The sequence below is a fragment of the Mustela erminea genome, chromosome X, assembly GCF_009829155.1.
Source record: "Mustela erminea isolate mMusErm1 chromosome X, mMusErm1.Pri, whole genome shotgun sequence".
Taxonomy (NCBI): Eukaryota; Metazoa; Chordata; class Mammalia; order Carnivora; family Mustelidae; genus Mustela; species Mustela erminea.
In genome coordinates, this window is record NC_045635.1 from 15,495,873 (window position 1) to 15,513,756 (window position 17,884).

General features: G+C 46.6%; 1 protein-coding gene across 6 annotated transcripts in view; it reads right to left on the reverse strand.

The window, feature by feature from the left end:
• SH3KBP1 (SH3 domain containing kinase binding protein 1) overlaps positions 1-17,884 on the reverse strand; it is a 337,564-nt gene that overhangs the window by 234,101 nt on the left and 85,579 nt on the right. The window contains exon 1 of one of the 6 annotated variants that reach the window (XM_032331649.1): positions 7,871-8,026. The exons of the other annotated variants lie outside the window; for them this stretch is intronic. Within the exon in view, the coding sequence (XP_032187540.1) occupies positions 7,871-7,921 (51 nt within the window). The 5' untranslated portion in view covers positions 7,922-8,026. Of the gene's footprint in view, positions 1-7,870; positions 8,027-17,884 lie in introns of those variants that run through there. 6 annotated transcript variants of the gene reach the window in all.

Genomic DNA, 17,884 nt, shown 5'->3' on the forward strand with positions numbered 1-17,884 from the left:
TGTTGTAGTGGGACCCCTAGATGGCTCAGTCGGTTAAGCATCTGCCTTAGCTTCAGGTCGTGGTGATCTCAAGGTCCTGGGATCGAGCCCCACGTTGGGCTCACTGCTCAGTGGGGAGTCTTCTTCTCCCTCTGCACCCCCCGACTTGTATGTGCTTGTACTCTTGCTTTTCTTAAACAAATAAATAAAAATCTTTTTTTAAAAAAAATGTTGTAGCTCTGTATTAGAGATATGGAAAGGTATCTGTGGCAAATGTAAGTTTTTAAAAAAGCTGATTACAATAACATTTGTGGCATGGCCCTATTTGGAAGATTTATACATGCATGTTGGAAAAGGTTAGAAGGAGGTAAAGCATCATGTGAAGCGTGGTTATCTCTGGGCAGCAGGCTCTCAGGACATGCATATGTGCCTTTTCCAGTTGATCTCTATTCTAACTTTTCCATTAAAAAACACTTTTAGTTGTGTGATTTCTAACTTAAAAAAAAAGCTAGCCCTCATATCCCTCCTTGGGAGACCCAACAGTCTTCCATGGAACGAAATCCAACATGAAATGTGCTGCTTGTTCCCTTTTCCACCCCTTTGTGGGTCTTTTGATAGGTTTTCTGATGCTTTAGAAACCAGAGCAGGAAAATGACAGGCCTGACATTTTCAAGGTTGTCCTTTCCCCTCTTTCAAATGCTGCTATTGAACTTAGGCCAGTGGTTCCTCACCAGGGGCAACTGTGTCCCAGGGGACATTTGACACCATCTGGAGAAATTTTTGTTTCCACATCCGGGGAGGAAGGGAGGGGAGAGCTACTGGCAAGGGTAGAGAACAGGGATGTCGCCCAACATCCTACACAGCATGCCCCCCCCCCATAGCCTTAAATGGCCCAAAATGTCAACAGTGCCGAGGTTGAGAAACCTTGTGTTACGGTAGTGTTACCTTGGGTTACCTTGTGAGTCTTCAAAGGACTTTCTAATCCTCCATGAGCAGCACCCTCAAAAGAGCTGTGTAAGCACGCCTGGCCACAAGGCCCCTCTGCTACAGGGGAGAGGCGCCAACCATGCAGGCAGAATAGGAAGCGAATCCTGGACCAGCTCCTTTTGTGGATATAAAACCTCAGGCAGGTGACCCCATCGTCCTGTTGATCAATCACCCAGCCTCCTTCGTAAGATGGAAGTACCACCTTCCACCTCACAGGGTACACATGAAGTTTCAACAGAATAATGTAGGAGAGAGGGTTTTGTAAACTATGAAGCCCTAGGCACATGTGAGTGGTACCAGCATTCTAGGATACTAAGCGTCCAGCTTCACCAGGGAAAGCGTTTTTAGGGTTTCCCTGGGTCTTCACCAGCACAGTCTTCCTGCCCAGAGTCATACATCATGACTTTTACTAAATAGAGAGAATGAAAAACAGAGAGTCCTTCTTTTTCCACTGCATATTCCTTGGCTTAAGTGATGAGGCAGCAAAACTCAGCGATCGAATGACAAAATCTTAAGTCAGACTCTTAGGAAGGAATCCCCACACGAGCTGGGTGGCATTAGGAAGCGCTGTGGCTTCTCTGTGCCCTCAGTTTCCCCATCGGTCAATCCAAACCACAACATCTGAGAGAAAGCCAACACTTTTAATTCTTTTAAAGTTTGTATTAAAGTTCCAGTTAGTTAACAAAGAGTGGAATGTTCGTTTCAGGTGTACAACAGTGATTCAACAGTTCCGTACATCACGTGGTGCTCATCAGGACAAGGGTCCTCCTCCATCCCCGTCACCTGTTTCCTCCATCCCCCCACCACCACCCCTCTGGTAGCCAGCAGTGTGTTCCCTAGAGTTAAGAGTCTGTTTCTTGGTTTGTCTCTCTTTTTGTTTTCCCTTTGCTCGTTTTTGTTTCCTAAATTCTACATGGGAGTGAAATCATATGGTATTTATCTTTTTCTGACAGCCTTATTTCATTTAACATAATACTCTCTAGTTCCACCCATACTGTTGCAAATAGCAAGATTTCATTCTTATTTATGGCTGAAAAATATTCATCTGTGTGTGTGTGCGCGCTTGTGTGTGCGTACACCACATCTTTATCCATTCATCAGTAAACAGACACTTGGGCTGTTTGTGTAATTTGGCTACTGCAGAAAATGCTGCTATAAGCATCGGGGTGCATGTATCCCTTTGAAGTAGTATGTTTGTGTCCTTTGGGTAAATACCTAGTAGTGCGATTGCTGGATGATTGCTCTAGTTTTAACTTTCTGAGGACACTCCATGCTGTTCTCCACAGTGGACGCACCAATGTGCATTCCCACCAGCAGTGCAAGAGGGTCCCCTCTCTCTCTGCATCCTCGCCATCACCTGTTGTTTCTCGTGTTGTTGATTTTAGCCATTCTGACAGCTGTGAGGTGATAGCTCACGGTAGTTTTGATGTGCATTTCCCTGATGGCCAGTGATGCTGAGCATCTTTTCACATGTCTGCTGACCATCTGGATGTCTTCTTTGGAGAAATGTCTCTTCAAGTCATCTCAGAGTGAACCAATTTATCACTGGAACCAGGACGCTTCAGAGTGAAAGAGTGTACTACCACTGTCAGTGCTAGGACTGCAGGCACACACCAGAACCATCCCCTGGCAAACAGGGACCTGAGGTCATTCTAAAGGATAGCAAAAGCACCCACCTCACAGGCTTATTGTAGTGACTAACTAGGATAAAAGAGACAAAGCACACAGTACTTATCATTAAATCCTACCTAGCAGTTTTTCCTCTCTCCTTCCATTCATTCAGCAAGTGCTTAGTGGCCCAATGCTGGGCACCAAGAAAGGAACAGTAAGTCAGAGACACCGGCTCCCTGTCCCCAGCGGGATGCCCCTTCCCCCACAGTGTGTTTGCTACAGTCCTATGACCTTTTTTCCACAACAAATACAGAATTAAACACAGACCCACAGTGAACACCATAGGTCCAGAACACCAGGAAACGCACACCAAATGTGTGAGAGTTCAAAGTCTCCTTCACAAAAAGGAACAATGAATAAGAGCTTATCTAATCAACAAAGACAAAAGGATTTATTATTATCCCAAAGTCCCTGATTCAAGGAAATGATTGCAGTCTGACTAAAAAGCTATCAATGCGTCTCACAAAGAGATTAATAAAACTTTGTAACAGCATGTAATGTTTAAAAAGCACGTTCAAGCATCCACTCCCTTTCATTTCTACATGCGTGCCATGATGAGGAATGGGGTACGGTCTGCCCACCACGACCTTACAGAACCCACACATTACAAAAGCGAAGTTAATCTAGCTTGTTTTGGTATTCAGATATATTCAGGTCTTTGGCCAAGAAAAAGAGTTTTATTTGGTATGCTAAAAGAATTTTCTCTAAACCAATACTCACTGAAAGAGGTCAATGTTCTTTATCTTACACAAAAGTACATTGACTTCGAGGGGCTTGGAACTCTAATCCCAAGTTCCTTCCCCACCTCCACCCCATTTCAGTAATATTGGGTTTCGATTACTGTCACCATAAGTCCGCATACCCAAATGTTTCCATATCCACTGTGGGGTCCTGGCCCTTCCCCCTCCTCCTTGTTCACATTTTACCAGGCGCATCCTCGGCCTCCTTTTGTGGCCATTTGGGTCGGTCCGTACAGCAGCCTGGTTCCACTCCTAGTTGTTAGACCTAAAATACCAGCCAGGCCCCACCACTGGAAACACAAAACATGGGAGCTCTAAAAAGAGAGTTTCTATCAAGTAAGCTGCATGTACACAATTCCGAACAAACTGAGGGCCCATCGCTTTCTGTTGTATTCCATGCCCGCCTTGATTCAAAGAAGCTTAAATCAACGGTCTGTGTTTTGATCTGGTGCTCTTCATACAGATGTGTTCGGTTTGTGAATATTCAACAAGCTAACATCTCGTGAGCATTTTCTGTGTGTCGGTTATACTGCAATAACCATTTTGAAAAGTAGCTTTCATCATAAAAACCTCTATGTGAAGTAAGCACGGATCTATCACCTAGTGTTCTTCTGACTGCTTTCAATTAGTGGGCCACATGATCCATTTAGAAGATTCTCCCTGGCATTTTTTGTCGTTGCAGTATGGACACTGGAGACCTCCCCTCCAATTTTTAAGTACGCGATACAGCACTGTTAACGACAGACACCATGTCACACAGCAGAGCTCTAGGACGGAGTCAGCCTGCACCATGAAGACTTGATACCCCTTGAACAGCACCATGCGCTTCCCCCTGGCCCCCCACAGCGGCTGGAGACCCAGACACTGAAGCAGCTCCATGTCAGCTGATGAATGAGTAGATGAAGAAACGCTGGCGTATGCATATGATGCAATATTTCTTGGCCTTAAAAAGGAACAGACTCCCACTATGTGTTGATGAGCATTTTTTTTAAAGATTTTATTTATTTATTTGACAGACAGAGATCACAAGTAGGCAGAGAGGCAGGCAGAGAGAGAGGGGGAAGCAGGCTCCCCGCTGAGCAGAGAGCCTGATGCGGGGCTCGATCCCAGGGCCCTGGGATCATGACGTGAGCCGAAGGCAGAGGCTTTAACCCACCGAGCCACCCAGGCGCCCCTGACGAGCATTTTTAAAATGGAATGGAGACCCTCAGGATACACTGTGCACAGGGAAGGCAACCGTTACTTTGGGACACTTGTGCCGTTCCATGTATGCACGCATCTACCTACACCAAGGTGCCAGCTTTTTTTAACTGAAGAACATGGTAAAAACAAAACAAGGAATACTGTTATGCTGAAAATAAAAAATTAAAAATTAAAAATTAAAATTAAAAAAAAAAAAAAAACCCAAGACCTGAGAAAGGCCGAGAACACCAACAAACAAACACAGATTTGGAAGCCAGAGAGACCTGGGTTCCGATCCTGGTTGCTCACAACCCACCTCCCGGCCATGAGCCTCACTGCACCGTCTCTAAAATGCAGGCAACAGCAGCCTCTCCCCGGAGGTGGTGTAAGGTGTCGGGAAGCTGGCAAGCCACCCACCACAGAACACTGGTCAGACATGGTCCCCACCCCGGCTGCCATCTCTGTGGTGCCCAGGGATGGCTTCCTTCCCTGGAGGAGGGACGGTTAAAGGCACTGTGCAAAGGCAGGCAGGACAAGGCTGAGCCCCGATCACAAGACCCCTTGGAGCCCTTTGGAAGAACAAAGTGTGGACATCTGAGAGCAGCGGGGCAGGGGAAAGCTATTGCTCAGCACCCTGGGTCATAAATCCTCCAGCTCTGGATTGTGACTAGAGGGAAAACTGCTCTCCAAGATAGGAGGGTTTTCCCATTATTCTTGGCAGGAGGTGGGGAAAGGGGAGGAAGGCCTCGGTAAAGAAATCAGTATTTGTTTTAAGCAAATAGCTTTAAAGACAGGTGGTTTTCATTTTGAGAACAAAAGTGATGCTTCAAACAGTTAGAAGGTTACTCCAGATACCAGCCACCAGCTTGCCAGGGCCTTGGGGTCTGGAGGGCTCCCAAAGTGCCGGGAGCAGGGAGCAGGGCCGGGAGCAGCCGGCACAGAGAAGATGCTCACAGTCACCAACTACTGAAAAGCATCCACGTCACTGATCATCCCAAACCTCTATTCATTTAAGAAAGCTCTGTTGTACACCTACTGTGGGTTGAGAACGGAGTCAGGGGCTTGGGGATTCAGTGGAATAAGACAGACCTCCGCCAGCCCTGGGGTGGAGATTCCAACTGGGGAGCCGGCAAATGCCAAGCAAGCCAGTGAGGCAAGGATTTACTGGCTCTTATAAGTGCTCTGCAAGAAATAGATACGCTGACATAACAGGAAGGGAGAAAGGAAACTTAAGATGGAGGAAGTCCCTTAAGATAAGATGGCCCAGGGGCTTCTCCAAGTAACACCTGAAAGAAAACAGAGCAAGCCACCCAAGCAAGAGCCAGAGAAAGGGCACTCCTGGGAGGGGACAGGGCAAGTGCCTGGGCTCGATAGTGGGATTGAGCCAGCAGGAGCGGGGCAGTGGGGGCAGCACTGGTGCTATGGAAGGGAGTGGCCAGGTGTGCGGGAGATGGCCACAAGGCTGGAAAGGTCGTCGTGTGCCAGGCTACAAGAGGTGCCGCCGGTCATGGGCAAGAAAGTGGATTTCAAAGAAGAGCAACGGAGAGCTACTGAAGGCTGGTACACTGCGATACATGATTCTGATGCAGGTTAAGATAAAAAGTACTCTTAAATCATCACACACCAAACAAAGTGCACAGATGACAAAGTGTCTCCAAAATCACTGATAAAAATTAGCACTGTGTTGGAGCTCGCAGACCGTTATGGACTCTTGCCAGCTAGAGGCAAACAATTTGAGTCTAAATACGAGATGAAATACAAGAAATTCAACTGGGCAAAGCGGTGGGAGAACTTGTGACTGACAAGAAAACACTCTTACTACCAATTAACTCACAGTTAGCAAAGATAAAGCACAGGGTAAAGCTAATTAACAAGACAGACTCGAGAAAATCCCCTAAACAGACACATGTCCATAATGGTGGAAGGCATCTGGGAACGAACTGACAAGTACGCAGGATGCCTAAACCCATGAACAGGTTAACTGAAACAACCCGCTGGAATGTCACCATGACGGTGCCCTACGCCTACTTCTGATTCAGAAATCAGATCAACTACTGAGCACTTTTCTTCGAGGGTTTTTTTTCTTCTCCCTTGCACTGGCTGAATATAGGTTTCCATAACTTGGAAACTCAAAGCTGAATGAGAAATGGCTCTTCTGATTGATCACTGTCCCCCTAGGATTCATCACGTGGCCTCCTGACCTGGGTCTCCTGTCCTCACGATCCTTAATTTAGATGGATCGCAGACACAGCATGACCCACTCTCACCATCTGCCAGAGACCGCCTTGTCCTTGGGGGTTGGTTACCTGACCTAGGCTAAAAGGGCAACCTGGGGCTCTGGTCTTGAACAAAGTTGACCCTAAGATCAAGTCCATGACACCAAGCAAGAGAACTTGGAGGCCACAAAGGTTGCCTTGAAAGAAGTCAGGAAGGCAACACGGGTGGCACGTCCTGGAGCCCAGCACGGTGCTCGCACTGACGGTACAATATCCCGCTAAGGAAGGAGAAGGGGCACGAAGGGCAAAAATACATCATTTAGCAAATGCCTACCAAGTACTAATTACTTTCACATTCATGACTTCAAATAATCCAGCAATCCCGCAAGGGGCAAAGATAGTGATTTTTAGATGGGAAGAGTAAGATGAGGAGAGATATTTGCCAGTGGCCCAAAGTTGGTAGAGTGAGGATCTGAGCTTTGCCTGCCACTTCGACTGGCATCTAGCAACAGGGCTGCTCTCTGGAGACAACTCAAGCTGACTTCTGTCCTGCTTTCTAACTCATTCTTCTCTCCTTCCCATCACAGGGAAGCTGGATTCCACACCTGGCTTCATCCCAGGCTTCCAAACCTGCCAGCTGCCTCAGAAACATCACCTGCTCCCAGCCCTTGCTAGGGACACTTCGCTGATGGAAGGGATGCCTGGGGGCGGGGGGTGGGCAGGGGGAGAAGGCTCTGCTGGCTGGGGTATCCCCTGGACAAAACTCATCATTTGCACTTAGGAGAAGGGAAGAGCCCTCACACCAAATGACAGTGCTGTCCCAAATCTTTACAGATGTTACTACCAAAGGGGCTCGGCCAAAAGCCACTTGTGTCACAGAGGAAGGCCTGGGGAAAGAAATTCCCTTCCACCGCAAACATGAAAGCTGAGACCAGGTCCGAATGGAAAACAGTGTTGCTCACCATCTCGGAAGGACAGAGGTGGGACCAAATTCCCCATCATGCCTCCTCCCTCCTGGCCTAAGAAGTAGTCAGACAACAGGCTACAAAAGATGCCAGCGTAAGAGCAACGGAACCAGATGTATGGCCTACTTACAGTCTCAGACGCCTCTGCAGCACTCGGGGCTTTGGCTGCGGAAGGGTCCATTCTGTGGAGTATGAAGTGGTGATTTCTGGCTCACTGTGTCTGAACTCTGGGCAGGAGTATGTTCCGTGCTCGCCGAGAGCTGCAAGTCTCTGATTCACTTGGCAGCAGAATTATTCTAAGCATCCTGTCCCGTACCCAACCCGCCTGCCCCTCCCACTACACGTTCACACTGGGTGGTTTTTTTTTTTTTTTAATTCTCTGCACTAATTTCTGTCACAAATCAAGGGAAACTCACTTTTCAAAATTAATCCAATCTCTGGCATTGGAGCATGGAACCTTTCTGACTGAGGAGGAGGACGAGGAAGAAGTTGTAACATCGGAGACAAGAGTGGGAGAACCGCAAAGTCTGCAGTAACAGCAAAATGGAGATTATTCAAGACAGCTGAAACACTCCACCCAGCCTCCAGGAGGGGACATGCACGGGAAACAAAGGGCATATGGTGTTTGCTTTCTTCAACATCCGTTCTCACCATTAAAGAGCTGCACCAGAAAATGCTCATTACTTACATGACGACAAACCTCGCTCCAAAACAGACTTGAAAATACAGCTCCTAATCAAGTAAGATATTTTGCAAAGCAGAGGCCTACCTTGAGTTTTTTATTACATATAAAGCAAAATTTAATAAAGTCCAAATAACTGGCAGAATGTCTACTTGGCTTAGTGAAGCGTGAATTATACTTGAAAGAAAGTCAATTTTTGTTAATGTCAAGTTCATATAGTAACTCAAATACTGACATATTCAGGACAGGATTTCATTTTTTTTTCCCCAAGGAGAGATTCCAGGGGACTAACTTAATAACTAGATAAGAACAATATTCTAGCATTTACTACTAGTCATGTGTTTAAACATTTCCATCCTAAAGCGAACAGGTTTTTCTAATGAGACTTAAATCATTTATTTCCCACAAAAGTTTATGTTACCACTATTTCCACTATCGCCCACACTATTACACTGTCCAAAGGTAAACTTGAGTGCACCCTATGACCAAATGAGGATGAACTCCTGAATTGGTGAGACCTGAGTTGATGACCCTTTTCAGAGACACATGAAGCGAGGGTCCAGCTGCAAACCCGCTCCTCATACCACAATACCACAAGTAGAGGTGGCTCCCTTCCTCCTTCCCCAGCAGAGACAACTAGTGGTCGCTGACAAGGAGCCACAGAGCCACCCATCCCCCAGAGAGTCCCCCCCCAGCTGCAGAGAGGCAGACTCATCAATTCTCAGGCACTCGCCGGTTCAGGGTGGGCAACAGGAACTAAGCGCGCACCAGCAGGGACTCCTCGTACGTGTAGGCTACGTACAAGGAAGCAGAGCGCCCCACTGCCAGGCCGTGCCATTCTGCAGCTCCCTGACAACCACCGAGAAACCAGCCCTGGGCTGGAGTTCCTGGCAGGACCACCGTGGGGGAGAGACAGGAAGCATACGGGTCTCTGATGTCACCCTGAGCAGATGAACACACTGCCCTTGGGGTCCGCCCACCCTCCAGCCTGCCCGTTAGGTAGGACAGCGAAATCACGGCCGACGGGAATGGGCTGAGCCACGGCTGGGAAGTCAAGAGCAGGAGTTTATAATTTGGCGAAGAGACACCCTGAAGTGAATACACTCACGGAAGACATTCCCCTTAATGTTAAAGAAAAAGGAGAAATTACAAAGATGAGTGGTTGGTTGCCTGTGGCTGGGCTTAGAAGTGGGGAGTGACAGCAAATGGACACAAGGTTTCTCTGGGGCGTGAAGGACGTGTATGAAAATCAGATCATGGTGATGGTTACACAATTCTGTAAATGTGCTAAAAACCATCGAATGGGACACTTCAAGTGGGTGAATTGTACGGTTTGCAAGTTAGATGTCAATAAAGCTATTTTTAAAATAAGCTACATGGGGCAGATGCTCATTCCGGAGAAAGTTACCTGTTAAAGAAACTCTTCCTCCACCCACATCTGACGACAACATGCCTCTGCTTCAAATTGTTCCTTTGATGCTTCCTGATCACATCTAGGGTCCAAATTCCTTACAAAGGTACACAAGGCACCTGTCACCTCCCAACCTCACATCTCCCCCCAAACCCCACCTCTGCTTCCCATTGTACTTCTTGGAAAGGCTTCCTTCCAGAGACTTCTCAGACTGCTTCCCCCTCCAGGCTTCTGTTCACACTTCCTTGGTCCCTCTCACCATCCTCTTTGCCTGATCTGTTCCTTCCTCTCCTGCCCCAGGTACTAAGGTCCCTCCCCTTTGGCTCCTTTGGCATACTACGTGCACACCACAATGGGTTAGAAAAGTGCGTCCGGGTCTGTCTCAGCACCAGGCTATGTCCTAGAGCCTTGCCTCTGCAGCAGGGAGGGTTCAAGCAAAGAGAAGCAAGGCGCTCAGCACAGCTGGGGCTCAGGGGCTTCTCACAGGGTTCTGGCTACAGATTGTGGGTGCCTATGTCCCTTGCTGGGCCTGAAGTCACTATAGGAAAGCAGGTGTGTGTCAGAGCCACATCACTTGGAACCTGCCTCCAGCTCTCCCACACTCAACTTCTTTTTTTCCTGACCATGGCATTTCCCTTATCTTTTTTTTAACCCTCAGACAAGGTAAGGAGCTGGGGCAAAGAAAATTATAAATGCAACAACAATGGGAAACACTTGGTCTTGAAGGGACTTTTTAAAAGGGACAAAATAAATCAAGGAAAACCAGGAAGATCATCTCCCCCCGGTGTCTTACCTTCCTACACGATCTCACGGGGAAAGAGTAACAATAAGATTTCAGAAATATTAAAAATTCAGTTGCTGGAGGACGCCTGGGTGGCTCAGTGGGTTAGGCCGCAGCGTTCGGCTCAGGTCATGATCTCAGGGTCCTGAGATCAAGTCCCGCATCGGGCTCTCTGCTCAGCAGGAAGCCTGCTTCCCTCTCTCTCTGTCTCTGCCTGCCTCTCTGCCTGCTTGTGATCTCTCTGTCAAATAAATAAATAAAATCTTTAAAAAAAAATTCAGTAGCTGGAGAACCTCAGTTATCAAAAAGAGAGAAAGTCATACTGTGAAAGAGGTGACCCGCAAAGCTCCACCATGGAGGGAGCGCTGCATTACAGCAGAGCCATCACCCAGCCCGCACCCCCACCAGCTGGTCGGGCCCTCCACTGGAGAAATGAAACCCCAGACCCAGGCGCATGGGAAAGTGCTGAAATAACGCTTTCAACAATTGTGATGGTAATTTCAACTCCTACCTCATCATCATGGCTTCTCTTTTCCATATTTGGGCCCTGGCTCCCCTGGACTCTGGGAGCCTCCACAGACATTATCTAATGCAAAGCAGGTCAGCAAACTAACCATTAAGTTCTCTCTCTCTCTCTTCTCCACACTCTCTGATTTCAGCCAGTCCGGACACAATCATCAAGAGCCAGCCAGTTCCCTTCCAAGGGGAGTGGCTGTCAAGATTTCTCATGGAGTTTAGGTCAAACAGGAAGCTCTTAGGATGTCAGAAAGTTTGTCTTTAAACATCTCAATCTGATTCCTACAGGGAAGTTTTCAAAGCTGTCATTACACAGCCCCCCCCCCCCGCTACTAAAAAAAGACAAAGCTGGCAGATTTATCATCAAACCACGTCAGTAACTACCACCCCCCACCCCCGGCCACCCAGATACCTGTGTAACCTCCACCCTAGTGACTCTAGTTCACTCAGTCTGCTGTGGGCTGGGAAGCTCTGCGTTCAGACTTCCCCAGGTGATTCAGATGGTCAACACAGCCTTGAGAACAAGGGCTGGGTGATGAGGGAGCAGGAGGCTGGCTGAGGACAGAGCAAGAGCTGGCGCCTTGCACCCCTCTCCACCTGCCCCCCTCCATAGGTGTAGCATTCCTCAGGCACCCCTGACTGCCATAAAACGATAAATAGTTAACTTGCAGGGATCGCAATCCTGCAGAACAGGAATCTCCCTTGCTCTACAGATGTCCTAGAGACCTAAACAGGGAGGTTACCTTATCAATAGCACAAATTTCCAGAGGCAAATAACTCTCGGTTCCTGAAGCCCTAATGTCTCCCTCCCCACCATAAACTGGAGGAGGCTGAGGTAGAAGGGAATGTAAATGATAGCCAGATCATAACACCCCACCAAGAATCTCCCAACTATCTTTTTTTTTTTAATTAAGATTTTTTTTTTATTTGACAGAGAGAGATGACAAGTAGGCAGAGAGGCAAGCAGAGAGAGAGAGAGAGAGGAGGAAGCAGGCTCCCTGCTGAGCAGAGAGCCCGATGCGGGACTCGATCCCAGGACCCTGAGATCATGACCCGAGCCGAAGGCAGCGGCTTAACCCACTGAGCCACCCAGGCGCCCAAGAATCTCCCAACTATCTTGATGTTAATGCCTGACCTAAAGACGACATTGATCAGGCCATAAGGGCAAGGCCTCCCCCGGCACCTTGCAGGCCGTCCTTAACTGTGAAAACTCTGTTGAAACCTCCCATCCCTTCCGCTCACCTTCCCCCAACCGCGAGGTATATAACATGCCGACCCTCTCAACCCGGGGCAGCAGCTCTTCCTGCCCACGGTCCTGTCCCCGGGCTTTAATAAACCACCATTTTGCACCAAAGATGTCTCAAGAATTCTTTCTTGGTCATTGGCTCCAGACCTCAGCCCACCGAACCTCACCTAGGTTCTAGAACTTCATCACAGGGAACCTACACCCCGGCTACTAAAAGTAGCCTCCGCTGGGGGCTTGTTAGACCTGCAGTCTCAGTCTCTTCCCACCCCAAGCACCACCCCCAGCCCAGATCCCCTGACCTGAATGCTCATTTTCACAAGATCTCCCCTCACCCCCCCCCACACTCCAGCCCCCCACCCTCCACGCCATCTCCCCCAACAGGACACTGTTAGTGTTTGAGAAGTCTGGGCTCTACCACCGTCTGGCTTCCGAATTTCCTAGGTAGTATTTTGTTTCGCCTTCACAAAAGGGAGAAGAAGCAGTGGGAGGTCACCATCAGAATTCACATTCTGAAATTTTTCAGGATCTTACTGGCTGAACAGAGCCAAATCCTGCTCCCTCCCTCCCCACCCTCCAGAAACTAGAGTAGTCATTTTAAATGTAAAGGGAGTCAAAGACTAGACACAGCCTGTTCTTTCAATTAAAGCAATGCGTTTTTCCATTTGTGCTGGCGGCATCAACACCTGTGGTACCGCGCATGTCTACAAGCTACATTCGCCTCCTATGCTGTCAAAGCAGCAGAACCTGCAAAGTCTCTGATGTTAAAGTGTTCTACATGGAAGCAAAGCATTGTAGGAGAAATAGTTCTTAGAACTAGTAAGAACCACGAATTGCATCAATTCTTAAAAATCAGTATACTTAAAGAAACTTCCTAAAAACATATATACTTATTTCCCTTCTTCAAGTACCAATATAAAGCTTTCATAGGAAGTGGGAGTCCCAACTGAACGTGGCTGCATATCAAAATCAGGGTGGCTGCATATTAAAAAAAACACACAAAACTCAGGGCACCTGGGTGGCTCAGATGGTTAACCCCTTAACTCTTATTTCGGCTCAGGTCATGACCTCAGGGTTGTGAGATCGAGCCCCTAGTCGGGCTCTGGGGCTTCGCATGGAGACTGCTTGAGATCTTCTCTCCCCCTCTCTATCTGCCCCTCCCCCTGCTTGTGCACACACATTCTCTCTCAATAAACAAACAAACAAACAAATAAATAAAATCTCTAAAAAACAACAACGACAGGCTTTAACAACTCACAGAAGCCTAACACCCAGCTCAACGATGATTCCCAACAGTTTCTCAGAACCTGACAGATTTGGATACCCCCTCATGCTAATTACAATTCGGTCTGTTGTGGTTTTAATATAGCCAAGGCCACCCAGATAACCTGTACCCTAGTACAATCAGGAGTGAGTGAGCACTTGAACTCTGGAGATTAACCACCCACAGGCTCAAATCCAGGTTTAGCACTGACTAGCTGTGCTCCTCTAGGCAGGTTACTTAACTTCTCTGGTCCATGGGAAGTGTTGTATAAAAGTTTGCTGTTGGGGCACCTGGGTGGCTCAGTGGGTTAAGCCGCTGCCTTCGGCTCGGGTCATGATCTCAGGGTCCTGGGATCGAGTCCCACGTTGGGCTCTCTGCTCAGCGGGGAGCCTGCTTCCTCCTCTCTCTCTGCCTGCCTCTCTGCCTACTTGTGATCTCTCTCTGTCAAATAAATAAATAAAATCTTTAAAAAAAAAAGTTTGCTGTTTTTCTGACCCAGCATGGCATACCACATAAATGGTACAGATAATAAAACTATGTACACTGTAGGTGTTCAATTATTATTACTGGCCAGAGAAAACTCCCCCCAGATTACATTTCCTTCAGTGACTGTTTCATTACTGAATACCAGCAGCCTTTTCATGTGTCAAGAGAGGTGCTCGTGGGAAAGTTCTTTCCTTTCCTCTAATGGCAAAAAACAGAAACCAATGAATATAATCATCCTTTTCATCCAATGCAAAGTTCTCCCTCTCCAAACATGTACTTAAGGTTTAATTTTTTGAAAGAGAAAGAGAGAGAGAGCACACACATGAGTTAGGGGGAGGGACAAAAGGAGAGGGAGGGAGAGAATCTTAAGCATGTGCCATGCCCAGCACGGAGCCCAACTTGGGGCTCAATCTCACAACCCTGACTGAGATCCCAACCTGAGCTGAAATCAAGAGTCGGACCCTGAACCAACTGAGCCATCCAGGTGCCCCTTAAGGTTAATTTTTATTATGACTTATTTATTCTCAATTAACATTAGTATAGAAAAAATAAAGAGCATTGAGCCAGTGAAAGATGCAGTCTACAAAACAGTAGACCAATGACACCAGTTACAGTGAGTTACTGAGATCATAAATGCTGATTTCCAGAATGTTCTCATTAGACAAATGCCAGTCAAAATTGCCTTCACAGTATTAGTATTATATACTTACATATGTAGTAGTAATACAGCAGAGGGAACTGGGATGTTAAACTATTTAAACTCCCCATTTTCAACAGTTTTGAGGCACTCATACTAAATGAACAAATTAAAGATGGTTCACCATGTACTTATTTGGTCCATTTCCCTAGGCAGTTTCACCAGCCAATGCTTTAAAATCAACTGGGTTAACATAAGAATTAAACAACTGTATTTATTTTGCTTTTATCAGTTTCTATTCTTTAAGAATACCCATCCGTTCGGTTCTTACAATGCAATCACACAAAGTCAGGCTCCTGGGGTTCAAATACCAGGGTTAACCTTTAATAGATCTGCAATCTTCATCTCCAGGCCTCAGTTTTTCCATCTGTAATATACGAATAACCACTACCCAGGGTGGGGGGGTGGCGGTTAGGATTAGTGGAGTTAATGCACATTCTCTACAATTAAAAAGAATAAATAATACACTTCTACTAGATAAATAATGAGGCCTTAACTCACAACAGCAAACTCATACTCCTTTTCACTCAGGGCCAGGTTACAAGAAAGGTATTATAGAGTCTCCTGGCCCTGCAAAATGAGGGGAAAGAACAGTAATTTCTGTAAGTGTTTAAAGAAAAAGTATGTGAGCAGGAGAGAACCCACCCACTACTTCCTCCCTAGATTAGCCTTGACAGTGACACAGCTGCAGGGGTTGCTCTTATCAGCAACATTCTCATAACACTGTTACCCTCCAGAGCATTAATATTAGACTGGGGGCGGTCCAAGCTTATTCATGCCTCAGGGCCTTTGCACTTGCTGCTCTCTACTTAGATGGCTCGTAGTAATGGCAGGAGCCTCCTAATCATTCAGGTGTGAGCTACAATTTCACCTACCCCACGAGGCCTTTTCTGATGACTCTGAAACAGCCCACACATTCCACCAGTCAGTCACTCTATCCTTTTCCACTCTGATATTTCTTTGCTGCATATTTCACTATCTGTAACTATTTTTTTTGGTTGTCTGCAGTTATGCTCTCTCTTGTTAAGCCCATTCCTAAAATGGCTCCGGCACATAAAGGGCACTCGGTGGGGTGAGGTAGGTAAGGTATGTGTACCTACAGTTTGACAGTTCCAACGGCTGTGTCGTATCTGTCAGGTTCTGATGACCATTTTATCTCTTCTGAATGCTTTTTCTTACCTTTTGGCAAGTCTTGTGATTTTTGGTTGAAAGCCAGACACTTTGTATAGGGCAGTAGATACTGAGGTAAATGAGACATTATGTGCGGGGATTTAAGATAATCTAGTCAGAAGTCAGGTCACGTTGAGGTTCGTTGTTCCTATAGACATGAGAAACTTCAAATTCCTCTAGGGATCTTTTCTTCCTCCCTTTCTTGGCTCTGGGGTTTCCCTCCGTGCTGCTCCCCAAAGAGAGTCTGTCTCTTAGAGTTCTCCCTGCTATATAATCCACTGTTGTTATTCCTGGAGGCTTGAGAGCATGCTACGGTGGGGTGGGAAGGGCTGCAAATATTCTAAGACTCCATCTTTGGAGTGCACAGCAGGCCTCTATCTGGCAGTGAGCCTCCACAAGTGCTTCTGTCCCTCCTCCAGGAATAGAGCTGCCCCACCTCCTTCCCCCTGCTGCAGTGGGTATGCTCCAGTGTTCTCAGTCTACAGCCTTGAGGCCCTTCTCCCAGAAGATTAAGACTTTTCTTAGGTGGGGTGGGGTAGGGGGTGCTGAGCTGGATGGAATTCTTCCCCCAGCTGCAATGGTATTTCACCAGTGCCCTCATACCCTGTCCCTCCCACTGCAGAATAAGCTTTTTGTTCCTTAAGGGAGAAAAAAGTCTGAGTGGTTTCTCAGTGGCTCCTAAGCCAGCACCTCCAGTCCGCACCAGTGGTTTTCTTCAGATTTTCCCATCTTCCCTGTAAGGGCCAGGTGGCATTCCTGGAGGAAAAGCCTGCAAAAGGATAGGACACCTTCCTACTCCTCTGCTGCCCCCAGGAGCTTCGCACTCGCAAGCTATCCCACGTGCAGCCTCCAGCCATTTGTCAAATTTTTAGCTTGATCTTTCTACCTACTTCTGTGGTGTCTGGTGGCTTCTGCCTCTGGTAAGCAAATGTTCAGGCCTTATGTCTCAGAAAGTGCCGCTCTCCAGAGTTTTAAATGGCTGTTCACTCTGCAAACTCAGTTCTCTGTCAATTTCCAATCTGTCCAGACTTTTTCTTGTAAGCGTAGGAGGCACATCTTTGCAGCTCTCTACATCTCTGAGCTGAAACTGGAAGTCTATTTATTGATTTTTAAAGAATCAGAAGTATGACAAAATGGTAACATTTGATGAAAGAGGTGGTGGGTAGGTAGATGTTGATATTCTCAAGCTCTTCTATATTTTAATAGTTCAGTAACATTTCAAAATATAAAATCAAGGTGTGGGTGGCCATGGTGGAAAATAGTACTATAATATAAATAGGCTGACATATGTATACAGCCCTTGATTCTTGTTCACCTGAATCCTAAAAGAACCAACAAAACAGTATTTTGGGCAACACTTTCAGAAGCTGTTCTAAAAAAATATAAATCACCCCAGTACACCATTAAATTTCAGTGCTGAAGAAGTAATAGAAGAAACTAAGGTTAGAAGAATTGATGTCCTCAAAGAGAACAAATTATTTGTGCATGTTTATAAATAAAGTATATAATGATATTACATGTTAATCGGTTCATTGTCCTTTAAACTGATATCCAGCCATTTTTATTAATATTCATGGGAATTTGAAGTCACTGATACACACCCTGGTGAACCACAGGTCATTCAGCAAGTGTCAGATCCCAGGCTGCAACGTGCCATGCAACACCTAGTAACCACCCAACCTGTAAAATCTTCAGGCTGCCACGCCTCCCCTCACCCACATTCCCAATTTAATACAATCAGTAATCATATGTAAATGAAAGCAGCAACAGCTTGCTGAGATCCATCTCTGGAAAGAACTTTCCCTTTTTACTTAAATAATTCACTATCTTAGATAATAACAAATAAATCCTATGCTATGAAAAAAATGAACCATTAATGACTCCAAAACTTCAG